This window comes from Antechinus flavipes, chromosome 3 (assembly GCF_016432865.1).
Source record: "Antechinus flavipes isolate AdamAnt ecotype Samford, QLD, Australia chromosome 3, AdamAnt_v2, whole genome shotgun sequence".
NCBI lineage: Eukaryota > Metazoa > Chordata > Mammalia > Dasyuromorphia > Dasyuridae > Antechinus > Antechinus flavipes.
The window spans coordinates 519,967,479-519,987,148 of NC_067400.1; the positions used below are offsets into that span (position 1 = coordinate 519,967,479).

Genomic DNA, 19,670 nt, shown 5'->3' on the forward strand with positions numbered 1-19,670 from the left:
TGACCATGGATGGGCAAGTCATTTCTCAGTGATCCAGGGAGCATTGTCACAAGCTCTAAGATAAGGGTTCTCCATAAGAATGAAATAACATGTTGGACTGAGTAAAGCCTTGTATCTAAGAAGAACAACAATAATAATACTAATAGCTAATATTTATATAGTACTTATTATGTGCCAGGTACTGAACTAAGCATTTTACAATTCTTAGATCATTTGATCCTCATGACAATCCTACGATGTGGGTGCTGTAATATCCATTTTACAGATAAGGAAAATGAGGCAAACAGAGGCTAAGTAACTTGTTCAGGGTGACACAGCTAGAACAAGGAAGAATGATGCAGTAGAATAGAACTGAAGAGTTCTTGTTACTAACTTGTGTGGACCTTAGACAAATCATTTTCTCCTCTGGACCTCAGCTGTGAGTTGATGATATTGGATAAGAGTTGAGTTCAAAATAAAAGGATCTACTTACAGGGCTAAAGATCATCACATCTTCTCTTGACATCATCTGCATGGTCCTGACTGTTCACTGCCATTTTTCCTTAAAGCTATACAATCTGTATAAAAAAAAGGGGGGGAGGTCTATATCATTATAAAGTGAATTGATCTTTCAGTGTAGGACCATATGTTTACATATACCCACCATCATTCACTTCCTCAGAGTTCTTGTTTATAGTCTAAGGGAAGCCTCAAGTCTTGGTTTGCTGATTGAGTGAAATTAATGAGCAGGTCTGAACCAAGAGAATGTTGATATTGGTGCTGGTTCAGGCAACATTACTGCCTAAGTCCTCATGGCAGCATCATAATCGTTCATATTCCTTGCCCTTCCCCTTGAAGGGTACTTTGTACAAGTCCATTTCAAGATTTCACAATTTTGAAAATACTTCAAATAACTTCTATCAACAATAAGGAAAGGATAGTTTGGGAACACCATGTGCCAGTTATTTTTGGACTTGGGGGAAAGTATGTTTGTGTAGTTAGATAAAGAGATTAGATATACATACATACATACATATACATAGATATACCCATTTGAGTTATGCTTTTATAGCCCATTCATAAGGAAAAACTGAATTTGATTCCTTGAGGAAAACTTAGCCCTGATTTACTCCAAGACTGAAAGCATGACTATTCTTTCCATATTTGGAGTTCTGCAAGACTCTCTGGGGAGAAGGACTAAATACAAACATGATCAATAATGAGAAGAACACTAAACTAAAAATCAGGAGATTTAGATTTGAATCCTAGCTATGCCGCCTTTTTACTTTGGGCATGTCCCAACTTTTTTGATTCTCAATTTGTTATCTGTAAAACTAGAAATCTGAACTGTCATTCTTTTAAAATAAGCTGTCATCATTCAACAATCTCTCCTCTATTGAGGTTCATGCTATCTAAGCATCATACAGTCCAGATACTGTAGCTGTTATCTACCAATCCCCAAAACATTCATTTTCCTTTCTCAGTGAGACTAGTGACTAGTTCACAAACTCCCTCTTCATGCCAACTTTTGTATTCATATTAATAGACTTCAATTTATGTATTAAGTTTCTTTCTAATACCCTAATTTCTAAATTCCTCAGTCTACTCAGTTCCCAATTCTACTCAGTCACTCCTTGATCTTGTATCACTCACATATTCAACTTCCATGATGAAGAATTCTGAAATCTGGCTCATTCAAATCTCCTGAAACATTGCCTCCTTGGCAGCTATGGACTCAGAATCAGGAAGACTAGATATGTCATCCTAAACAAATCACTTCACCCCAATCTTCTTTATATACTTTTTTCAACTGTAAAATGAGGATAATAACAGCACTCAAGATTGTTGTGAGGATCAAATGAAGATATTTGCAAAGTGCCTGACATATATTTGTTGCTTAATAGATGTTTATTCCCTTTCCCCTCTTCATGTTCTACCCTCTCAGGCTAGGTCCTCACTTTTTTTAAATTTTTTAAAAATTTAAAAAATCGAAATCATTCTTCAAGAGTTCTTCTTTTCTTATCCCCATCTCACAGCCCCTTAATATCAACTCCAAGAATTTCATCCTTTGTTCTGGTCTCTGGTAAAGAGGTGATTAATCTTGTCAAAGTCAACTCTTCTTTGTGTATCCTTGATCCTATCCCCTCCCAGTTTCTCCAGCATCTTGCCTACTCAATCATCTCCTCTGTCTCACTAATCTTTCATCTCTCTCTATTGAGTGCTTTCTTCCCAACTTCCTAAACACAAATCCAAAGCTCCCCATCTTTAAAATACCCTCACTTAATCTTACCATTCCTTTTATTTTCCTATATATCTCTTCTCTTTCTCAATCTTTTTAGTTAAAAAAAATTACATTCAATCCCTCCTGTCTCTTTTATTTTTATAATCTAGTTTTGTCTCATCAGTCAACTGAAATTGCTCTCTCCAAAGTTACCAATGATTTCTTGTCTAACTAATACAAAGACCTCTTTTTAGTTGTCTTCTTGACCTCCTTATAGCATTTGATATGGTTGATTTCTCTTTACCCCTGGATATTTCCTTTTCCGGCTTTTGATGACACTGTTTTATGCTGTCCCCTTCCTACCTGTTTGACTGGTCTTTGTATTGGCTGTCCCCTATGCCTGGAATATAGTCTCTTCTATCATCCACTGCCCCAAAGTGGCCCCTAAGTTCACCTCAAGGCCTTTTCCATTCTCCAGAGACTTTTCTTGGATCATATCTGCCTATAATTACCGGACCTACCTCCTTTCTTGACCCTCCCAAACCATACCTTTATTTGTTGCTGGTCGCTCTGAGGTGAAAAGCTTGGGCTTCAAAGGATGCAGTATCACTGCCTGGTTGCATGCACCTCAAGGGAGGAGCTTTTTTTTAGCCATTACTACTCCGTATGGATTCATTCTTCAGTGGTTTACATACTCCAATCCCATCATAATCCACCACTACACACACACACACCCATCCCTCTAGTGATTCGAAACCCCTGGATATCACTGTAAAAATCCCATTTCCAACCTCCCACTGCCTTCTCTTTTACTTCACCCTCCTCAAGGGCCATAGCCAGTTGTCTTACCATAGACTTCCAGTACTCTGAGGAGAAGGAGGCTGATGACTTTGTGCAGCCCTGCCTCCCTTAAATCCAATCCACTTACAAGGTTCATTCTCCTTGTAAGGATGTCATTCTCCTGATGTCATTGATTCTCTTGGGAAACTAAGGATAAACAACCCCCTCTTTAACTCAACCCTATGAGATGTTCCACTGCGTATCTCTCTTGACTCTTTAACCATGCTCTCTGGATTGTCTGTCCCATGACTAACAAACTTCCTTTCACCTTAAACCTTTTCCCTTTCTTCTGCTTCTGAGACCTGAGTTCCTCCTGATGACCCTGACACTCTGGCCACTATTTCCAATATTTTTTACTTTTCACCCATAACACCCTCTCTCCCAACTCATTGGCTAAGGAGGCAGAACAACAACATTTGTTTCTCATTTCTAATTCCTTACTCTCTCACTGTCAACATTACTTAGTTATCTCTCCTTCCTTGAGGTTCAGTCAATAGAATTTTATCACCCAATCACGAATCTGGTACATACTATCCAGAACGCTGTCATTCCTTTCTCAATGAATTCAATGCTAGACATGTCTTTATCTCTACCCCAACTATTTCCAATATACCTATAAATACTCTTTCAAACATTGTCACTTCCCAGTTCTTCAATTTACTCATTTCCCATGATCTGCCCCTCCACTTTGGTACAAAAAGAAATAGTTTTACTCTTAATTTTGCCATCATTCACCAGTGTTCTACTTCTGTGTTGATTAATTCTACAATTCCTTTATCTGGTCATAATCATCATTTTATCTTTTCTTCTGATTTATAATCCCTCATCCTGCTTTTGTCCTCACTGAGACTTCCAATTCCTTCATCCCTCAAATATTTATCAGATACTTGTAGTCCCCTACATTGTTCTTTCCCCTTTATTATCTTAAACCTTTGGTGAAGTAAGTCAAATCTACACTATACTCTCTACTGGAGTCTTTTTGCCCCTTATTCTTTTGCTAATCATGCCCTAACAAACCCCTACATTGGATTACTCACACCTTCCACAGTCCTTAATATTATTCACATGCTACTGAACAGAACTGGAGAAAATCCCAAAATAATGCTATCTGGATCAATTACAGGTTTATGTTATGGAATCTCCACTAGATTTTCACTGCAAAAAGGCAATCCTTTTACCCTCCTTGATGGTTGCTTTATCCCATTCACCACAGTGACATTTCTAAACCTTTTCCTCATTTCTCAGATCTCCTATGTAACACTTCCCCTAATTCTCTTAGCTGAGAATATCACCTCATCCTTTACTAAAAAAAAATCTCTCAGAGTCTCTCTCTCCCTCTATTTGTCAAATCACATCACTCAGATGTCTTCACCCACTATATCTTCCTTCACTTCAGACTTTAATGAAGAGGTGATCCTTCTCCTTGCCAAGGCAAACAAGTGACCCCATTCTATCCCATCTTCATCAATGGATTGCTCCCTGGCTATCATCTTATATCTTCCTAACTCTTTCATGGCTAAACTTCTTGAAAAATCTGTCTTCACTCATTGCCCTCACTTCCTTTCTTTTTATTCTCTTCTAAATTCTCTGTAGTTTGTTTTCTGACTTCATTATTCAACTCAAACTGCTCTCTCTAAAGTTACCAATGATTTAATTGCAAATCCAGTGGCCTCTTCACAACCTTCATTCTTTTTGACCTCTGACATTGTTAATCACTCTCTTCTCCTGGATACTCTCTTTTATTTAGGTTCTCATGACATTGCTTTTTCCTTGTTCTCCTAGCAGTCTGTCCAATCCTTCAGTCTGTCCAATCCTTCTCAATCTCCTTTGCTACCTCATTATATAGGTCATATCTGTTAACCATAGGTATTCCTCAAGACGTTGTCCTGGGCTTCCTTCCCTCCCCCCTTTATACTGTCTCATTTCATCTTTTCATCAATGTCCATAGGTTCAATTATAATCGCAATGATTATCTAGCCCTAACCTTTCTGCTGGATAGATGGGTATTGCAGTAGATAGAGCACTAGGGACATATATGGTAGATCAAGTCATTACCAGGTTGAGAACCACAACTAGCACCATGCTTATAAACAATTCTTCTGATTTTACAGATAGACACTGAAGCCTAGAGGAAGGCTTAATTTACACATTAAATCTTTGACAAAACTAGACCTAAAGTCCAGGTTTCCTGACTCCCAGTTGAGAATTTTTTAAATCAACATTGCCTTTTCTTAGGACAGTACTTTGTCACAATCTAAGAGGTGAGGTTGTGTATTGCTAGCATCTGCTCAGGAATAAGATTGACATATTCTAACTCCTAAATTAGCTTTCTCACTGAGTATAAAGATAGCAGTTTTAGGACAAATCCAAAAGAGTCATAAAACATCAATTAATTGAATATTCTGTTCATATTCTAGTGATTTGAATATTCCTTTACTATTTTCCTTATTACTAAAAATATTAAAAGTGTTCAATTCTACTTTCCTGATTTAAAAGATAAAATCTAGGGGGCTAGAGCTAGGTGGTGCAGTAGATAGAGCACCATCCCTGAAGTCAAGAAGACCTGAGTTCAAATCTGGCCTCAGACATTTAACACTGTATGATCCTGGGCAAGTCACTTAACCCCAATTGCCTCAACAAAAATAATAAGAATAAGAATAGACAAAATCTAATAAACACAGTTAAATTTTTGACAGTTAAAGATTTTACAAGGTCATCATTCTACACATCAACCTGAGATAGGAAAAACCACAAGATGTGGGTTCCAGCTTCACCTCTGCCTGTAATTCTCATGAATTTAGGCAAATCACTTTGCCTTGGTTTCCTACTCTGACAGACTAAAAATCTCTGAGGTCCCTTGTAGCTCTAACATTCTATGGCCTATATTCTATGGTCCCTTCTAACTCTGACATTATAAAGTCCTGTGAATCATACCCCCAGTTAAACTTAGGGAAAGTTTTTTGTTTGTTTGTTTTGTTGTTTTTACTAAATTCTAAGCACAATCTTGCTTTCTTGTCATGTCTCTCTCTGATAAAAGTAGAATGTCCAAAAAATCTGAGAATAACTGCTTATGTTTGCAAAATATTCTATACTTTCCAAAGGATTCTATTACATATAGAATCATAGATTCAAATATGCTTTGATTTTTAAAATTGTAATATTCTGAAATTCTGTGAACTTACCAGATGCTATGAGACCAACCATGAATAATTCCAAGAGTTCTTTCTTATTTAAAGATTTTTACTCCTTCAATACTTCAGAGGTCTGTGATTTCACTAGTTTGGGTTTCCCCTTCAATAACAGTTTTTCAGCCTTGTACAATTAAGGAGATTGGGAAAATTTCTGGAGTTGAAAAAACTCATCACCTCTGGCCAATATGGCAGTTAAGTCTCTTTAAAGATTTACTGTGTCACCTGGCCTATACTCAAAGCCTTTCCAGCTTGATAAGGGAGTGCCAGAGTTTGTATTGCATTGCTTTGTCTCTTTGAGCCTCTTGGATCATCCTGCTACTGGGAGAAGGCATCAGGTAAGAACATTAGATGTTCAATGACTAAGTTTGAGTTTCAGGTTCTATTATTCTAAACTCTATATAATGCTATATAATTCTGAGATTTTATGATCCTAAGTTTGAGTCTACAACATTAGAAAAGTAACTGATTCTAAGTTTTTATTATTTTAGCATTTTGTGATTCTAAGCTCTTTGATTCTGATCCTATATCAAGATGAAAGAACAGTTTGGATTATAGAGTATGAACTTCGTGGGGTCAGAGACAATCTCTTGTTTATCTTTTTATTCCCAATACAAAGCAAATCACATGCAAAGCACATAATAGGTCGTTAAAAACCCTTAGTAAATTTGGATGTTCTTGTGCAAAACAAAATAAAATCCCCAAAACAAAAATCTGCATTTGTTGTCAGAGTATTTGGCTCTTGAGTTTCCCATTCAATGTGTGTTTGTTTTTAATCTGTAAATCTCTCTGACATGAAAGATACAGATGTTATATTTCTCATTTCCCCTTTTAGAGGTGTTTCACACATTCCCTGCTCTAAAGGAACTGGAGCTTTGTTTCAATGGAATTAAAACTCTCACCATCAAGACGGGAGAATTTCGATTGTTGGAGGTAAGTCTGGAGACAAAAGTCTCCTTAGAGAGGACACCTACTTGTCTTCTCTTGGTGGGGTTAGAGCTCCCTCCTCACAGGAGGTATTAAAACTATGCTGCTTTGGTAACTTTTTGTTATTGAGTTAGTACCTTGAATTCTGTGAGCACTGCTCCATCTCTCAACTACTCTTGGAGGCTGGAGCCGTGCCTCATCTGCCTATTGTCTGTGTTCTTCTGATTTCTCATTTTACTCCTCAGAGGTTCATTTTTCTTCTCTGAAAAATGGATGTAATAATAGTCAAATTCTTTCCCTCACAAGTTTGAGTGTTAGGATTTATGAAAGAACATGTGGGAAGTATGTAGCCACACAATGCTATATAAATTGTGAACTTTGATAATGATGCAAAAATAATAAATACATTTTCCAGATGATGAAAGATTGGATGTGGGAGACAATAACTACCAGAATCAAAAGTTCAGAGTCTGAAATGGAGATCAGGAAAGGTCTTTATTCTTTCTCATGAGAAAGGACACAGCTCTCTTTGCTTGGGCAATGGCAGCCAGGTAGTGCAGGGTATAGAAGCTCCCAGACTTCCTTTATCCTAATCCTAATCCCACCTCTCATTATATAGCCAATCCCTGCCCCCAAGGAGCTCTGCTCTTCCATTCTTTGGAGGGAAATAACCTCCATCTTTGATGGTTATTTGATGTCCTTGTGAGTTTCATTTCATTTAAGTTTCATTTCTCCAATTTATTTTTCATAACTGGAAACTAAATAAATGCTCATCCATTTCTCACATGTGTTTATGCACAAAACCTTTAGTTCCTTTCATAATTTTCAATGTGAGCCCTTTCAAAATATATTCAATATGTTACACATGACTTAGCACCCCATGCTTATGTGTACTTAATTCACAGTAGGAAGCACACCCTTACTCCTTCATACACATCCCAATCAATCTCTCTTTGGCTCCCTTTACCTTTACCCAGAATTTGCTCTAGGAAATTTCATAATAGAGTTCAACTATACCTCTTTTCTATTTCTCCATGGATATGAGCAAAAAGATTCCCAGCTACCATATAAGATCTCAAGGAATAATGCATATATTAGGCATAGATCAGCTTTTCTTTCATACTGTGGAAAATGCTTATAGGATGTACAGATGCTCCTAAATAATATCATTCTCCTTACTTTCAAGTCAGTCCAGGTGGATAGCATTTGAGATCTCTAGACAGGCAATTCCCTTCCCATCACACCAAAAAAATATCACAGCCACAGCAGAGGACAAAGTCCATCCCTGTCATAGCTTAGACTCCCCTGATGCTTCCTCTATCTGAGGGACTCTTCAAGAGGCTGGCAGAACTCAGCAGCTCTGCTCTCCAAAAGCAAGCATATATCCTCAAGTCAGCAGACTTAAGATCTCTGGAAACAACCTCAAGCCTGGTGCTGCCCTGAGTCTTTCCTTCCCTCTCTGAGAAGCTGGAATTCTAGACCCCCCTGCCCTCTTAATCACCTTTCCCCATGGCTTCTTTCTCAGGCTGAGATCCCAACCCTGATTCCAGGCACTGGGAACAGGGACTGTCTTCTAGGGTCAGCCAAAAATTCATGAAACTTTCAGGCACCTCTGCCCCAAGGCAAGCTATTCATGTCTTGAAGTGGAGGTTTCATCACCACTGGGAGCCTTATCTACAATTAGCTCTAGTGTCCTTCAGACTGTCCTTAGAAAAAATGAAACAATTACAAGGGTCAAGTCTACAAGGGAGGCTCCTGTTCTTCCCACACCAGCCCCTGCTATAACCAAATCACCTCCACCAGGAATTAACAATAGTCAAATAGACAAGTTCTCACCCTTCACAGAGAGGCTCAAGCTAAATCCCAGACAAAGATTTACTTCCCTATGAGCTCACCGAATTGATTAGGAAACAGCTTCTTATTTTTTACTTTCTTAAACAGAGAACACAGAGTATAATTTAAATTAGCTTTTGTTGATGATTGTAAGCATCTGTGATATATTTGGAATATTAGAATTTACTTGGATACCTTCAAGCATGTGAAAGGTGGGGAAATTATTTTCTCCCCACAACAAATGGCACCAGACTGCTGGGAAATGTAAGTTTTTAAGAGGCATCTGGGGCAGCTAGGTGGTGAGGGTCTACAGCTTTGGGTCTGAAGACAGAAAGGATTCCTTGAGTTCAAATGTGACCTCAGATACTTACTAGCTGTATGACACTGGGCAAGTCACTTAACCCTGTTAGCCTCAATTTCCTCATCTATAAAATGAAAACCACAAAGGGGGTCACAAAAAAATTGGCCATGACTGAACAAGAATTAGCGAACAGTGATAAGAACCATCTTACCACTTTTACTAGCTATTAGGTGTTGAGCCAATCACTTTCTGAACCTCACCTCTAAAATGGGAATCATCATACCAGACCTACTTCCCTCACAGAGTTGTTGTGAAGAAAGCTTTTTTGCAAACCTCCAAGTGCTGTAGAAATTAAAAGCTTTTTATTACTGAGACTGCTTTGTCCCATTTCCATCTTGTCCCTTGCTCTTCAGAACAGCTGAAAGCTGGCACAGTTCACCACTGTCACAATGTCCCAGGCTCCAGCAAGTACTCTTCTTCCAAATAATTCATCTCCTCTCTTCCACCAGGAGCTAGGAATTTAGAGCAACAGCTTTATAGAATTTTGTGAGAAAACAATAAGCTTTGAGTGAAAGCCATTAATAAAGTCCAAGAGTATTCATTCATTCAATACATTATTCAATTTATGTATTCTTTAATTTCATTTATTTTGTTTCCATCTAGTTTCTCAAAATCATAACAATAATTTGCATATTACTTTTCTGTAAAGTGGGAATAATAGTATCTATACTATCTATCTTGTGGGATAGTGTTTTGTAAACAATGAAGCCCTATATAAATATGACCACATATTATTACTTATGAAGATCCTTCTACTTCATAAAGTTCACTTTGTTCACATCATCCCCTTGAGGTACTTAGAGCTGGAAGGGATTTTATAGATGATTGTGTCTATCATACTCATCTTCTTCAGAAAGGCAAATAGAAGCATAGAATTGTTGAACCACTTGACCAAGATTTACCTAGCAATTCTTTGACAGAACTCAAGCTAACTACCAGAAGTCTTTTTTTTCCTTTTTTTTAATTATAACTTTTTATTGACAAAACATGTGCATGGGTAATTTTTCAATATTGACGTTCTTTTTCCCTCTTTCCCTCCATCCCCTCCCTTAGATGGCAAGTAGTCTCATACATGTTAAATATGTTAAAGTATATGTTAAATACTATATCTATATCTATATCTATCTATCTATATATATATATATAAAATACATATTTATGCAGTTGTCTTGCTACACAAGAAAAATCGGATTTAGAAAGAAGGTAAAAATAACCTGGGAAGAAAAAACAAAAATGCAAGCAAACAATAACACAAAGAGTATAAATGCTATGTTGTGGTCCATATTCATTTCCCAGAGTTTTTTCACTGGTTCTATTCATTACTGATCAATTGGAACTGAATTGGATCCTCTCATTGCCAAAGAGGGCCACTTCCATCAGAATTGATCCTCTTACAGTATTGTTGTTGAAGTGTATAATGATCTCCTGGTCCTGCTCATTTCACTCAGCATCAGTTTGTATAAGTCTCTCCAAGCCTTTCTGTATTCATCCTGCTGGTCATTTCTTACAGAATAATAATATTCTATAATATTCATATACCATAACTTATTTAGCCATTCTCCAGTTGATGGGCATCCACTCAGTTTGCAGTTTCTGGCCACTACAAACAGGGCCGCCACAAACATTCTTGCACATACAGGTCCCTTTCCCTTCTTTAGTATCCCTTTGGGGTATAAGCCCAGTAGAAACACTGCTGGGTCAAAGGATATGCACAGTTTGACAACTTTTTGAGCATAGTTCCAAATTGCTCTCCAGAATGACATTAGTCACTATCTTTTCCTGTCATCTTAGCCAGTCTGACAGGTGTAACTATCAGAAGTCTTGACCCCAAGTGGAAGATTGCATTAGATTTCAAGCTAGGACTGAGACCACTTTTCTTCTACCATACTGCCTCTTTTAGCAATATTCCAGATTGACGAGATTGCCTACTTGCCTCACGGAGCAATTCCATCAATATGATCCTATGGTCATAAAATTCAGAGCTAAAAGAGATCTTGAGATCTTCTAATTCATCATCTTTATTATACAAATGGGAAAACTTAAATCCAGAAAAATTAAGTAACTTTTCCAAAGTCATGCAAGTAATAAGAAACAGAGCTAGGGCAAGTAGAAAAGAAAAATGAAAGGAAGGGAAGAAACAAGCATTCCTTACCTGTATGTGCCAGATGACATAGTGTTTTAAGAGACCAAGTGATGTGATTTAGGAAAGATTGATGCAGGCACCAAATGTTGGTGTTGGTCATGTGAAGAGTTCCCAATGGCCATTCTCTTTGACTAAAGGTAGTTTTATTTAGGAGAAGAGGTTACAGACAAAATGAAGAAATACAATAGATACCAGGAAGGGTAAATATGAAAAGGATTTGGGAGAGCATATAGTTAGTAAGGAAAGTGGTTTTAATAATTAACAATGAAATACAAGTTTCCTAGTGGAACTCACAATTAACTAGCAGAAAAGGGCATATACCATGAGGTGGGAGTATACCCTTAACTAGCAGGCTAAATACATAAAGGGGTTTAGCAGCCTAAAAGAGTTAGTTAGCTATAAAGAAAAAGACACCATAAGCCATGGCGGAGAATGAGAGGAGAGACTCCATGAAGCATAGTGGGGGAATCAGAGGAGAGACATTATGTGGCTTGGGTGGGAGGAGGAAGACACGATAAGGCAGAGTGCCATGATGGGCTATACCCCAAGAGGGATTCAGCAAATATGGTATGAGCCACAGACAAATTTATAGGGGAAATTTAATCTCAGGGATTTGACAAAACTTGGATTTCTTGGTTGGACACAGCAGGATGGGGCCATAAGGTTAAACTGATTCTCATTAGTGCCCTTCCTTCCTGCTTGCTTCAGGGAGCAATTCCATCAATATTTCATTCTTTCCCTGCCAACCACACCCAATTACTTAGGACCTCATCACCAGGCACTGTACTAAATGAACACTTTACAAGTATCATCCCATTTGATCCTCACAGCAATCCTACTATTATTATCTCCATTCTATAGTTGAGGAAACTTGAGACAAACAGGAGATCATATAATTGTGTCTAAGGCTGTATTTGAACTCAGGTCTTCCTTACCTCAGACCTACTGCTCTATGCACTGTACCATCCAGTTGCCTAATATAAGTGAGTCATTACTATGTACAAGTAGGATACTGCTGTACTTCCCACATCCCTCAACCTTTTTGAATGGAGCATTGCAATTAATGGAATTTCTACCCTTCCCTCTCACTCTTTGCCTCCTCAAATTTTTCCCTCACTTTGTGTGGCTATTTCCTTTGCCTCCATCATTCTCCTTCATATGATGCCTTTTGAATACATGTCTTTCCTTTTAATAAATTATAAGCCCTATACCCCAAAGAGATACTAAAGAAGGGAAAGGGACCTGTATGTGCCAAAATGTTTGTGGCAGCCCTGTTTGTAGTGGCTAGAAACTGGAAATGAATGGATGCCCATCAATTGGAGAATGGTTGGGTAAATTGTGGTATATGAATGTTATGGAATATTATTGTTCTGTAAGAAATGACCAGCAGGATGAATACAGAGAGGCTTGGAGAGACTTACATGAACTGATGCTGAGTGAAATGAGCAGAACCAGGAGGTCATTATATACCTCAACAATGATACTGTATGAAGTTGTATTCTGATGGAAGTGGATCTCTTCGATAAAGAGATCTAACTCAGTTCCAATTGATCAATGATGGACAGAAGTAGCTACACCCAGAGAAAGAACACTGGGAAATGAATATAAACTGCTGGCATTTTTGTTTTTCTTCCCGGGTTATTTTTATCTTCTGAATCCAATTCTCTCTGTGCAACAAGAGAACTGTTCGGTTCTGCACACATATATTGTATCTAGGATATACTGTAACCTATTCAACATGTAAAGGATTGCTTGCCATCTGGGGGAGGGGGTGGAGGGAGGGAGGGGAAAAATCGGAACAGAAGTGAGTACAAGGGATAATGCTGTAAAAAATTACCCTGGCATGGGTTCTGTCAATAAAAAGTTTTAAAAAAAATTATAAGCCCCATTGAGGGCTGGTATTGAGTCATTTAAATGAAAAAAAAAATCCCCACCTTAGCACAATAGTAGATATTTAATAAATGTTTGTTGGCTTAAATTGAAAAAAATTATGGGAAAGTGTGAGATGGGGAAGGGGGAGGGCTGATGACAATTCCTACCAGTAGTCCATCTCAGTCCACACTCAACTGTGGCAAGATGGGGAAACTAAGGCCCAAAGGGATGGAATAACCTGTTTTGAGATATCATAGCTTATAAGACCAGCATTAAGCTCAAGTACCCTACTTTATGTTCAAGGTTCTATTCACTGTTCTACGTTGACATTGGCATTAGAAAGATAGAAGCAAACTTCTGAGAGCCACTGGAGAAAGTCCATTGCTGGCATGGCGGTTAATGGGAGTTTTTCAGATGAAAATGGCCCTTAAATTGGCTAGGAATTTAGAAAGTAATGAAGATGTTCTTGTCAAATTTGGGTTTTGAAGGATAGGTACTATTCCTAGAAGCAGAGATAGATTAGCTGGTATAGAAGGGTAGGGATGAGGATGGGTGGTGAGGAGGACATCCCAAATTCTCAAAAGACTCTAAGATTAGGGTATAGGATATACCGACAGCTTCCATTTCTCTAGTGTTTTAGTATTAATAAAATATTTTCCAGAGAAAGACCTTGTGACAAACAATATGATTTTCTCCATTTTTCAGATGAGATAAGGGGACATACTTAAAGTCACATAAACAGAAAGTGATAAAACACTTAAGCCACTGACTGTTGTAAATTAACTTGTTAGGGAAGCAGTTCAGTATCTCATTCAGATATTCATTATGCATAAGATCAAGTCTGAAATCCCACTTAATTCAAGAGAAGGCCAAGATTCCCAAGATAAACTGACAAGAGATATTCCCCTCTTAGCCAATTGTTAACTTGTTTTGACTTAGGACAGAGAGCAGGCTCTCTGAACTGGAATCCTGAGCTGGAAAATGCTCTGAAAATAAAGGCTTAGGGTCATCAGCTCAGAAAAAATTCTGGGCTGCTACTTATGGTTGCTGGCAGCCAGCTGCCTCCTGGTCACTGACTGGTTACTGCATGACCTTGGGGGAAAGTCTCTCCTTGCCTAAATTCATGGCTTGTCTGATGGAGACCTTGGAGATCATCTAGTCTTGTCTCTTCCTTTTGTAGAGTAGGAAATTGAGGCTCAGAGAAGGAAAGGAATCTTTCAGTGGCAAATCCAGAATTCAAACCCCACAGCTGCCAATTCTGGAGTCAGCGTTCTTTCCTCTGCAGCTTGCTGCTTCTCCTAGGCCTGTTTTGCCCTCGCCTCCACTCCTCTTGTAAAATGGGGCAGGGGAGGCTTACTGGCTGAGATAGTCATTAAGAGTCTGTGGTCCTAGGAGTGAATGGGGAAGGGGTCTGGAATGCACTTTATAATAATAACACTTGAAATGAGGAGGGTGTGGGGCTGGGCAAGTTGGAATTTTCTCCTCCTCAAGTGACAAGAAAAGGCTCTGGTGGTAAGATGCCAAGGGTGGGATTTCTAGTGATATAACTCATAAAAATGCACTCCTCCATGGTCTGGTTCTCTCTGAGTGCAGCTGTGGAACAAATCCAACGGGACTGTTGCCTTCTGTGAATACACTGTTAACACAGTGTTTAAAAAAACACACTGGAGCCCAGCATGACTGAGAAAGCGCTATGAAAACTGCCACTAGTGGCCTCCTCATCCCTCCTACCTTCCCACACTGACTCCAGCTTCCACGCACACCTCAGATACCACCTTCCCCTTTGTTCCCTGCTCTATATGTCATCCCCATTCCAACCCACCTCTTGTTCCCTAGCTAAAAGTGATCTGTCCTTTGAATCTCATCCTCCCCTTTTTTCAACCTCTCCTAAACACTAACCATTTTTTAGTTTGTATTATACTTGTCTGTAAATCAATATAAAGCCATTCCTCTAAGCCTGGATGTTATGACATCCCATCTCATAGAGCTCCCCTAATGCAATCTACACTCCAGCCAAGTCATAAGACTACAAGGTCATGAACTTGCCTTTCCTTTTCCCATTTCTGTACTTTTGCTCACAAAATCGCAATGGCCTGGAATGTCCCTTTCACCACCCATCCTTATCCCAATTCTTCCCCTCCTATATCAACTAAACTATCTCTGGCACTAGAAATAGTACCACCCCCCCCCCCCAAGGTCCAGCTTAGGATCCCTGGCTCTTTCTGGAAGCGCTTTGTGATCTCTTCATTCAGAAATGACATCTCCTCCTTCTGCAGCTTCATAGTTCTTTATATTCATGTTATATATTCTTCCTGGTTTTTTGTTTGCATATGTATTACATTTTCCTTACTAGACTCTAGCAAAGTCTAATAAGTAAAGTAAATAAAAAAATATATTTTGACAGGAATTATCTTATTCTTTATATTTCTTTTAGGGATGAGTATAAGGCATGTACATAGTTGGTTCTCAATATATATTTGCTAAATTGAATTGATAGTAATGGGGTACATTTGAGAACGAGGGGCCTGAATTTTTAGACCTCCCATTGTGTTCCATCCATATCCCTTCCCTTTAGCACAATTGTGTTTCTACTTTGCCTCAAATACTCTTCAAATCTAGAATAAGCAAGTCACCTTCTGAGCCTTAGTTTGCTTCATCTATAAAATGAGAGAGCTGGTCTCAATGCCTCGAAGGTCCTTTTTAGACCTAAATCTATGACTACATCCCAGTTCCTCCACTATTCTTATAAGTTGTCCTGGCCACAAAAATGAATCCCATGTTGGCCAACTGTCTGGTGATGAACATTCCCACACTACATTGGGCTGGCCCTGGGCTGGCAGACCTATTATTGCTGAACCTGTATATAAACCTGTATATAAAATATCTTCCAGTTTGGTAGAGCCAATCAGAGTTGACATTCCACAGGCATAGTTTTTGCAAGGTCAGCGTATCCTCCAAATTAAAAAAAAGTGAAACAAAAGAAGAGGACTTGAATGGAGAGGTTTTAACCACTGTAGGAAAATAATTTTTCTTTTCCTAAACCCATTCTAGAGAGCCAGAATTCCCACTATTTCATAACCCATATGTATAAGATATTTTCCTTCATATTTATTTAACATTTTGACATCTGACCAAGGAATTACTGACTTTCATTTTATAAACATTTACTAAATACAAACTGTTTTCAGAGCCCTATGTTCCATCTTAGGAGAGATATAGAATTTAGAAAAGACACAGGCTAGATCCAGTGTGTTGTGGATCTTACAGTTTATAGTAATCATCATCACTATAAGAATATTTTCTGTTTTTATGGCACTACAAGATTGACAGAGCACTTTCTTTCTAATGATCTTGTGAGACAAGTAATGCAAAGAATATTTTTTATTTCTAGACGGGGAAATCAAGGCCCAGAGAGATGGAATAACCTGTTTTGAAATAACATAGCTTATAATACCAGCATTAAACTCAAGAGCTGTACTCTATATTCAAGGTTCTATTCACTGTTATACACTCTCTCACATAGTTTGAAGTAACATTGGCATTAGAAAGGTAGAAGCAAACTTCTGAGAGCCATGGGAGGAAGTCCATAACTAGGATGGAGATTAAGGGGAGGTTTTCAGATGGTGATAGCCCAGGGATTTAGAAAGCAGTGAGGAATGGGGAAGCTGGGCCTTGAAGGATAGGTACTATTTCTAGGGGCAGAGATAGGATAGCTGGTATAGAAGGGTAGGGATAAGGATGGGTAGTGAGATGGACATTCCAGGCCATAAGGATTTTGTGAGCAAAAAGGCAGAAGTGGGAATAGGGAGGGCAAGTTCATGGCCATGTAATCATTCTTTTTTTGTTTTGTTTTGTTTTGTTATGGCTTTTTATTTACAAGATATATGCATGGGTAATTTTACAGCATTGACAATTGCCAAACCTTTTGTTACAATTTTTCCCCTCCTTCCCCCCCATCCCCTCCCCCAGATGGCAGGTTGACTGATACATGTTAAATATGGTAAAGTATAAATTAGATACAATATAAGCATACATGTCCTAACAGTTATTTTACTGTACAAAAAGAATTGGACTTTGAAATAATGTGCTATTAGTCTGTGAAGGAAACAAAAAATGTAGGTGGAAAAAATATAGGGATTGGAAATTCTATGTAGTGGTTCATAGTCATCTCCCAGAGTTCTTTCCCTGGATGTAGCTAGTTCAATTCATTACTGCTCCATTGGAAATGATTTGGTTCCTCTCATTAATCATTCATTTTTAAAAGCTTGGCCAGTGTTTTACAGTGGTTTTGCTGAGTAAGGGCAACAAACTGTGTGTGGATTCTGAAATCAGATACCAGATACCTGGCCTAAGGGAATTGTTCAGTCTAGTCAAAAGAAAAGAGATGGGTACAGATAATTCCATATAAACTATCATGTAAGTTGTGTAATGAAAAGATTCAAACAAAGTAGTATAAAAGAATGAATGAATGAATAAATGAAAAAGCATTTCATTAGACACTACCTGCCAAGCATTGCTAAATCTTGGAGATCAGTCATTCAACAAGTATTTATTAAATGCCTATTGTGTTCCAGGAATGGTACTTGGGAGTATTTGATATAGATATATTGAACCTATTCACAAGTTTACATTTTAACTAAAAGAGATGAGAAAATATATAAATATATCAGAATAAATTTAAAGAAAGTATCTACAAATAAATGCAAAATAAAATAGTTGAATACAAGGTAATTTGGGAGGTAGGGAATAAGCAGCTGGGGGTGGGGGGGAACCAGAAAAGACTTCATGCTAAAGGTCATTTTTGAGCTGCATTTTGAAAAAAGGAAAGGACTTGTGAATGTGGAAATGAGGGGTAGGGGTGGGGAGAGTACATTCCAGGATGGGGGATGACTAGTCAAAGGCAGAGAGAAAGCAAATGGAATGTTGTATGTCAGGTACAGAAGACTAGTTTGGCCAAATTACAGAATATGAGAAGAGAAGAAATCATATCATAAATGATACTGGAAAGACAGTATGGGGTAGGGTTGTATATGACTTCAAAAACTAAACACAGAGTTTGTATTTGAATCTACAGGCTATAGGGAAAGCCTGTAGAGTTTATTTAATATGGAAGTGATGGGTTCCAATTTGGACTTAAGAAAACTCACTTTTTAAAGGATAGACTGAAGTAGGGAGAGACTTGAGAAAGGAAAACCAATTGGAAAATTGTTGCAATAATGTAGGCCACAGCCAATGACATGAGTACCATGTGAGTAAATGGAAGGGCTTGGATGTAAGAGATATGAAGCTCAAAAGCAAAATTTGGCAATTGAATAAATATATGATGTGGAGAGTGAAGAATTAATCATACCAAGGTTACAAACCTGGATGAAAGTGGAAAAACGGTGCCTCATTTAAGAAAATATAGAAATTCAAAAGAGGGTTGAATTTTTTGATAAAGATAATGCATTTAGTTTTGGACATGTTAACTTTGAGGTGTTTTTAGGACATCCCCTCTGAAATGTCCAAGAGGCAATTTGTGGTACAAAGTGAAAGCTCAGCTATTAAAATCTGAGATTGCTTGCTAGATAATTGACCTAGGGCAATTAAGTGGTTCATTTGGTATCTAGATAGGATAAAGTAAGTAGTAAAGAAGTAAAGTAAAGTGGAGTAAAGAAGACCTGCATTTAAATCCATACTCAGATAATGACTGTGTGACAAAGAGCAAGTCATTTAAACACTGCCTCAGTTTCCCCAACTGTAAATTGGGGGTAGTGATAGTAACCATCTCCTTGGATACAAGGTGAGGATCAAATGAGATAAAATTTGTAAAGTGCTTACACATTGTAAACTTATATTGTAGATGCTTAATGTTTGTTGCTTCCCTCCCTCCCAAAAAAAAAAAAAAAAAAATCTGAGATTGGCTCCATAGATCTAGGAGTCATTAGTAGGAAAATGATCATTAAACCCATGGGAGCTAATGAAATTAGCAGAGAGAGGAGTAGGGAGGAGTAAGACAGAGCCTTGTCATATACTTACAGTCCAGGGACATGATCTGGAAGATCAATCAGTGAAGAAAGCTGAAAAAGACTACCTGCAAGGCAACAAGTATGGGGGAGTGGTGGCCAGGGAGTAATATTTTAGTTGGGAAAATCACAGGGATGGTGAATGGAGCCATAGGGAATCTTTCCAGGAGTAATGACAGAGTTTGATTATGAGAAGTCTCAGCAGTGAAGAAAATCATATTGAGAAATCAGACTTAGATGTAGTAACCAACTAAGATAGCCATCAGTTTGGACAGTGAGACCCCAAGTATTGGGCTTGAAA

General features: G+C 38.1%; 1 protein-coding gene across 4 annotated transcripts in view; it reads left to right on the forward strand.

Annotated features, from left to right (window-relative positions):
• The window catches only part of XRRA1 (X-ray radiation resistance associated 1), a 139,720-nt gene that overhangs the window by 92,800 nt on the left and 27,250 nt on the right, over nucleotides 1-19,670 (forward strand). For all 4 annotated transcript variants that reach the window (XR_007952156.1, XM_051987108.1, XM_051987109.1 and 1 more), the window contains one exon: nucleotides 7,064-7,161. Coding sequence is in view for 3 of the 4 variants with exons in the window: in XM_051987108.1 (XP_051843068.1) it covers nucleotides 7,064-7,161 (98 nt within the window). In the remaining variant the exon portion in view is untranslated. The remainder of the gene's footprint in view (nucleotides 1-7,063; nucleotides 7,162-19,670) is intronic.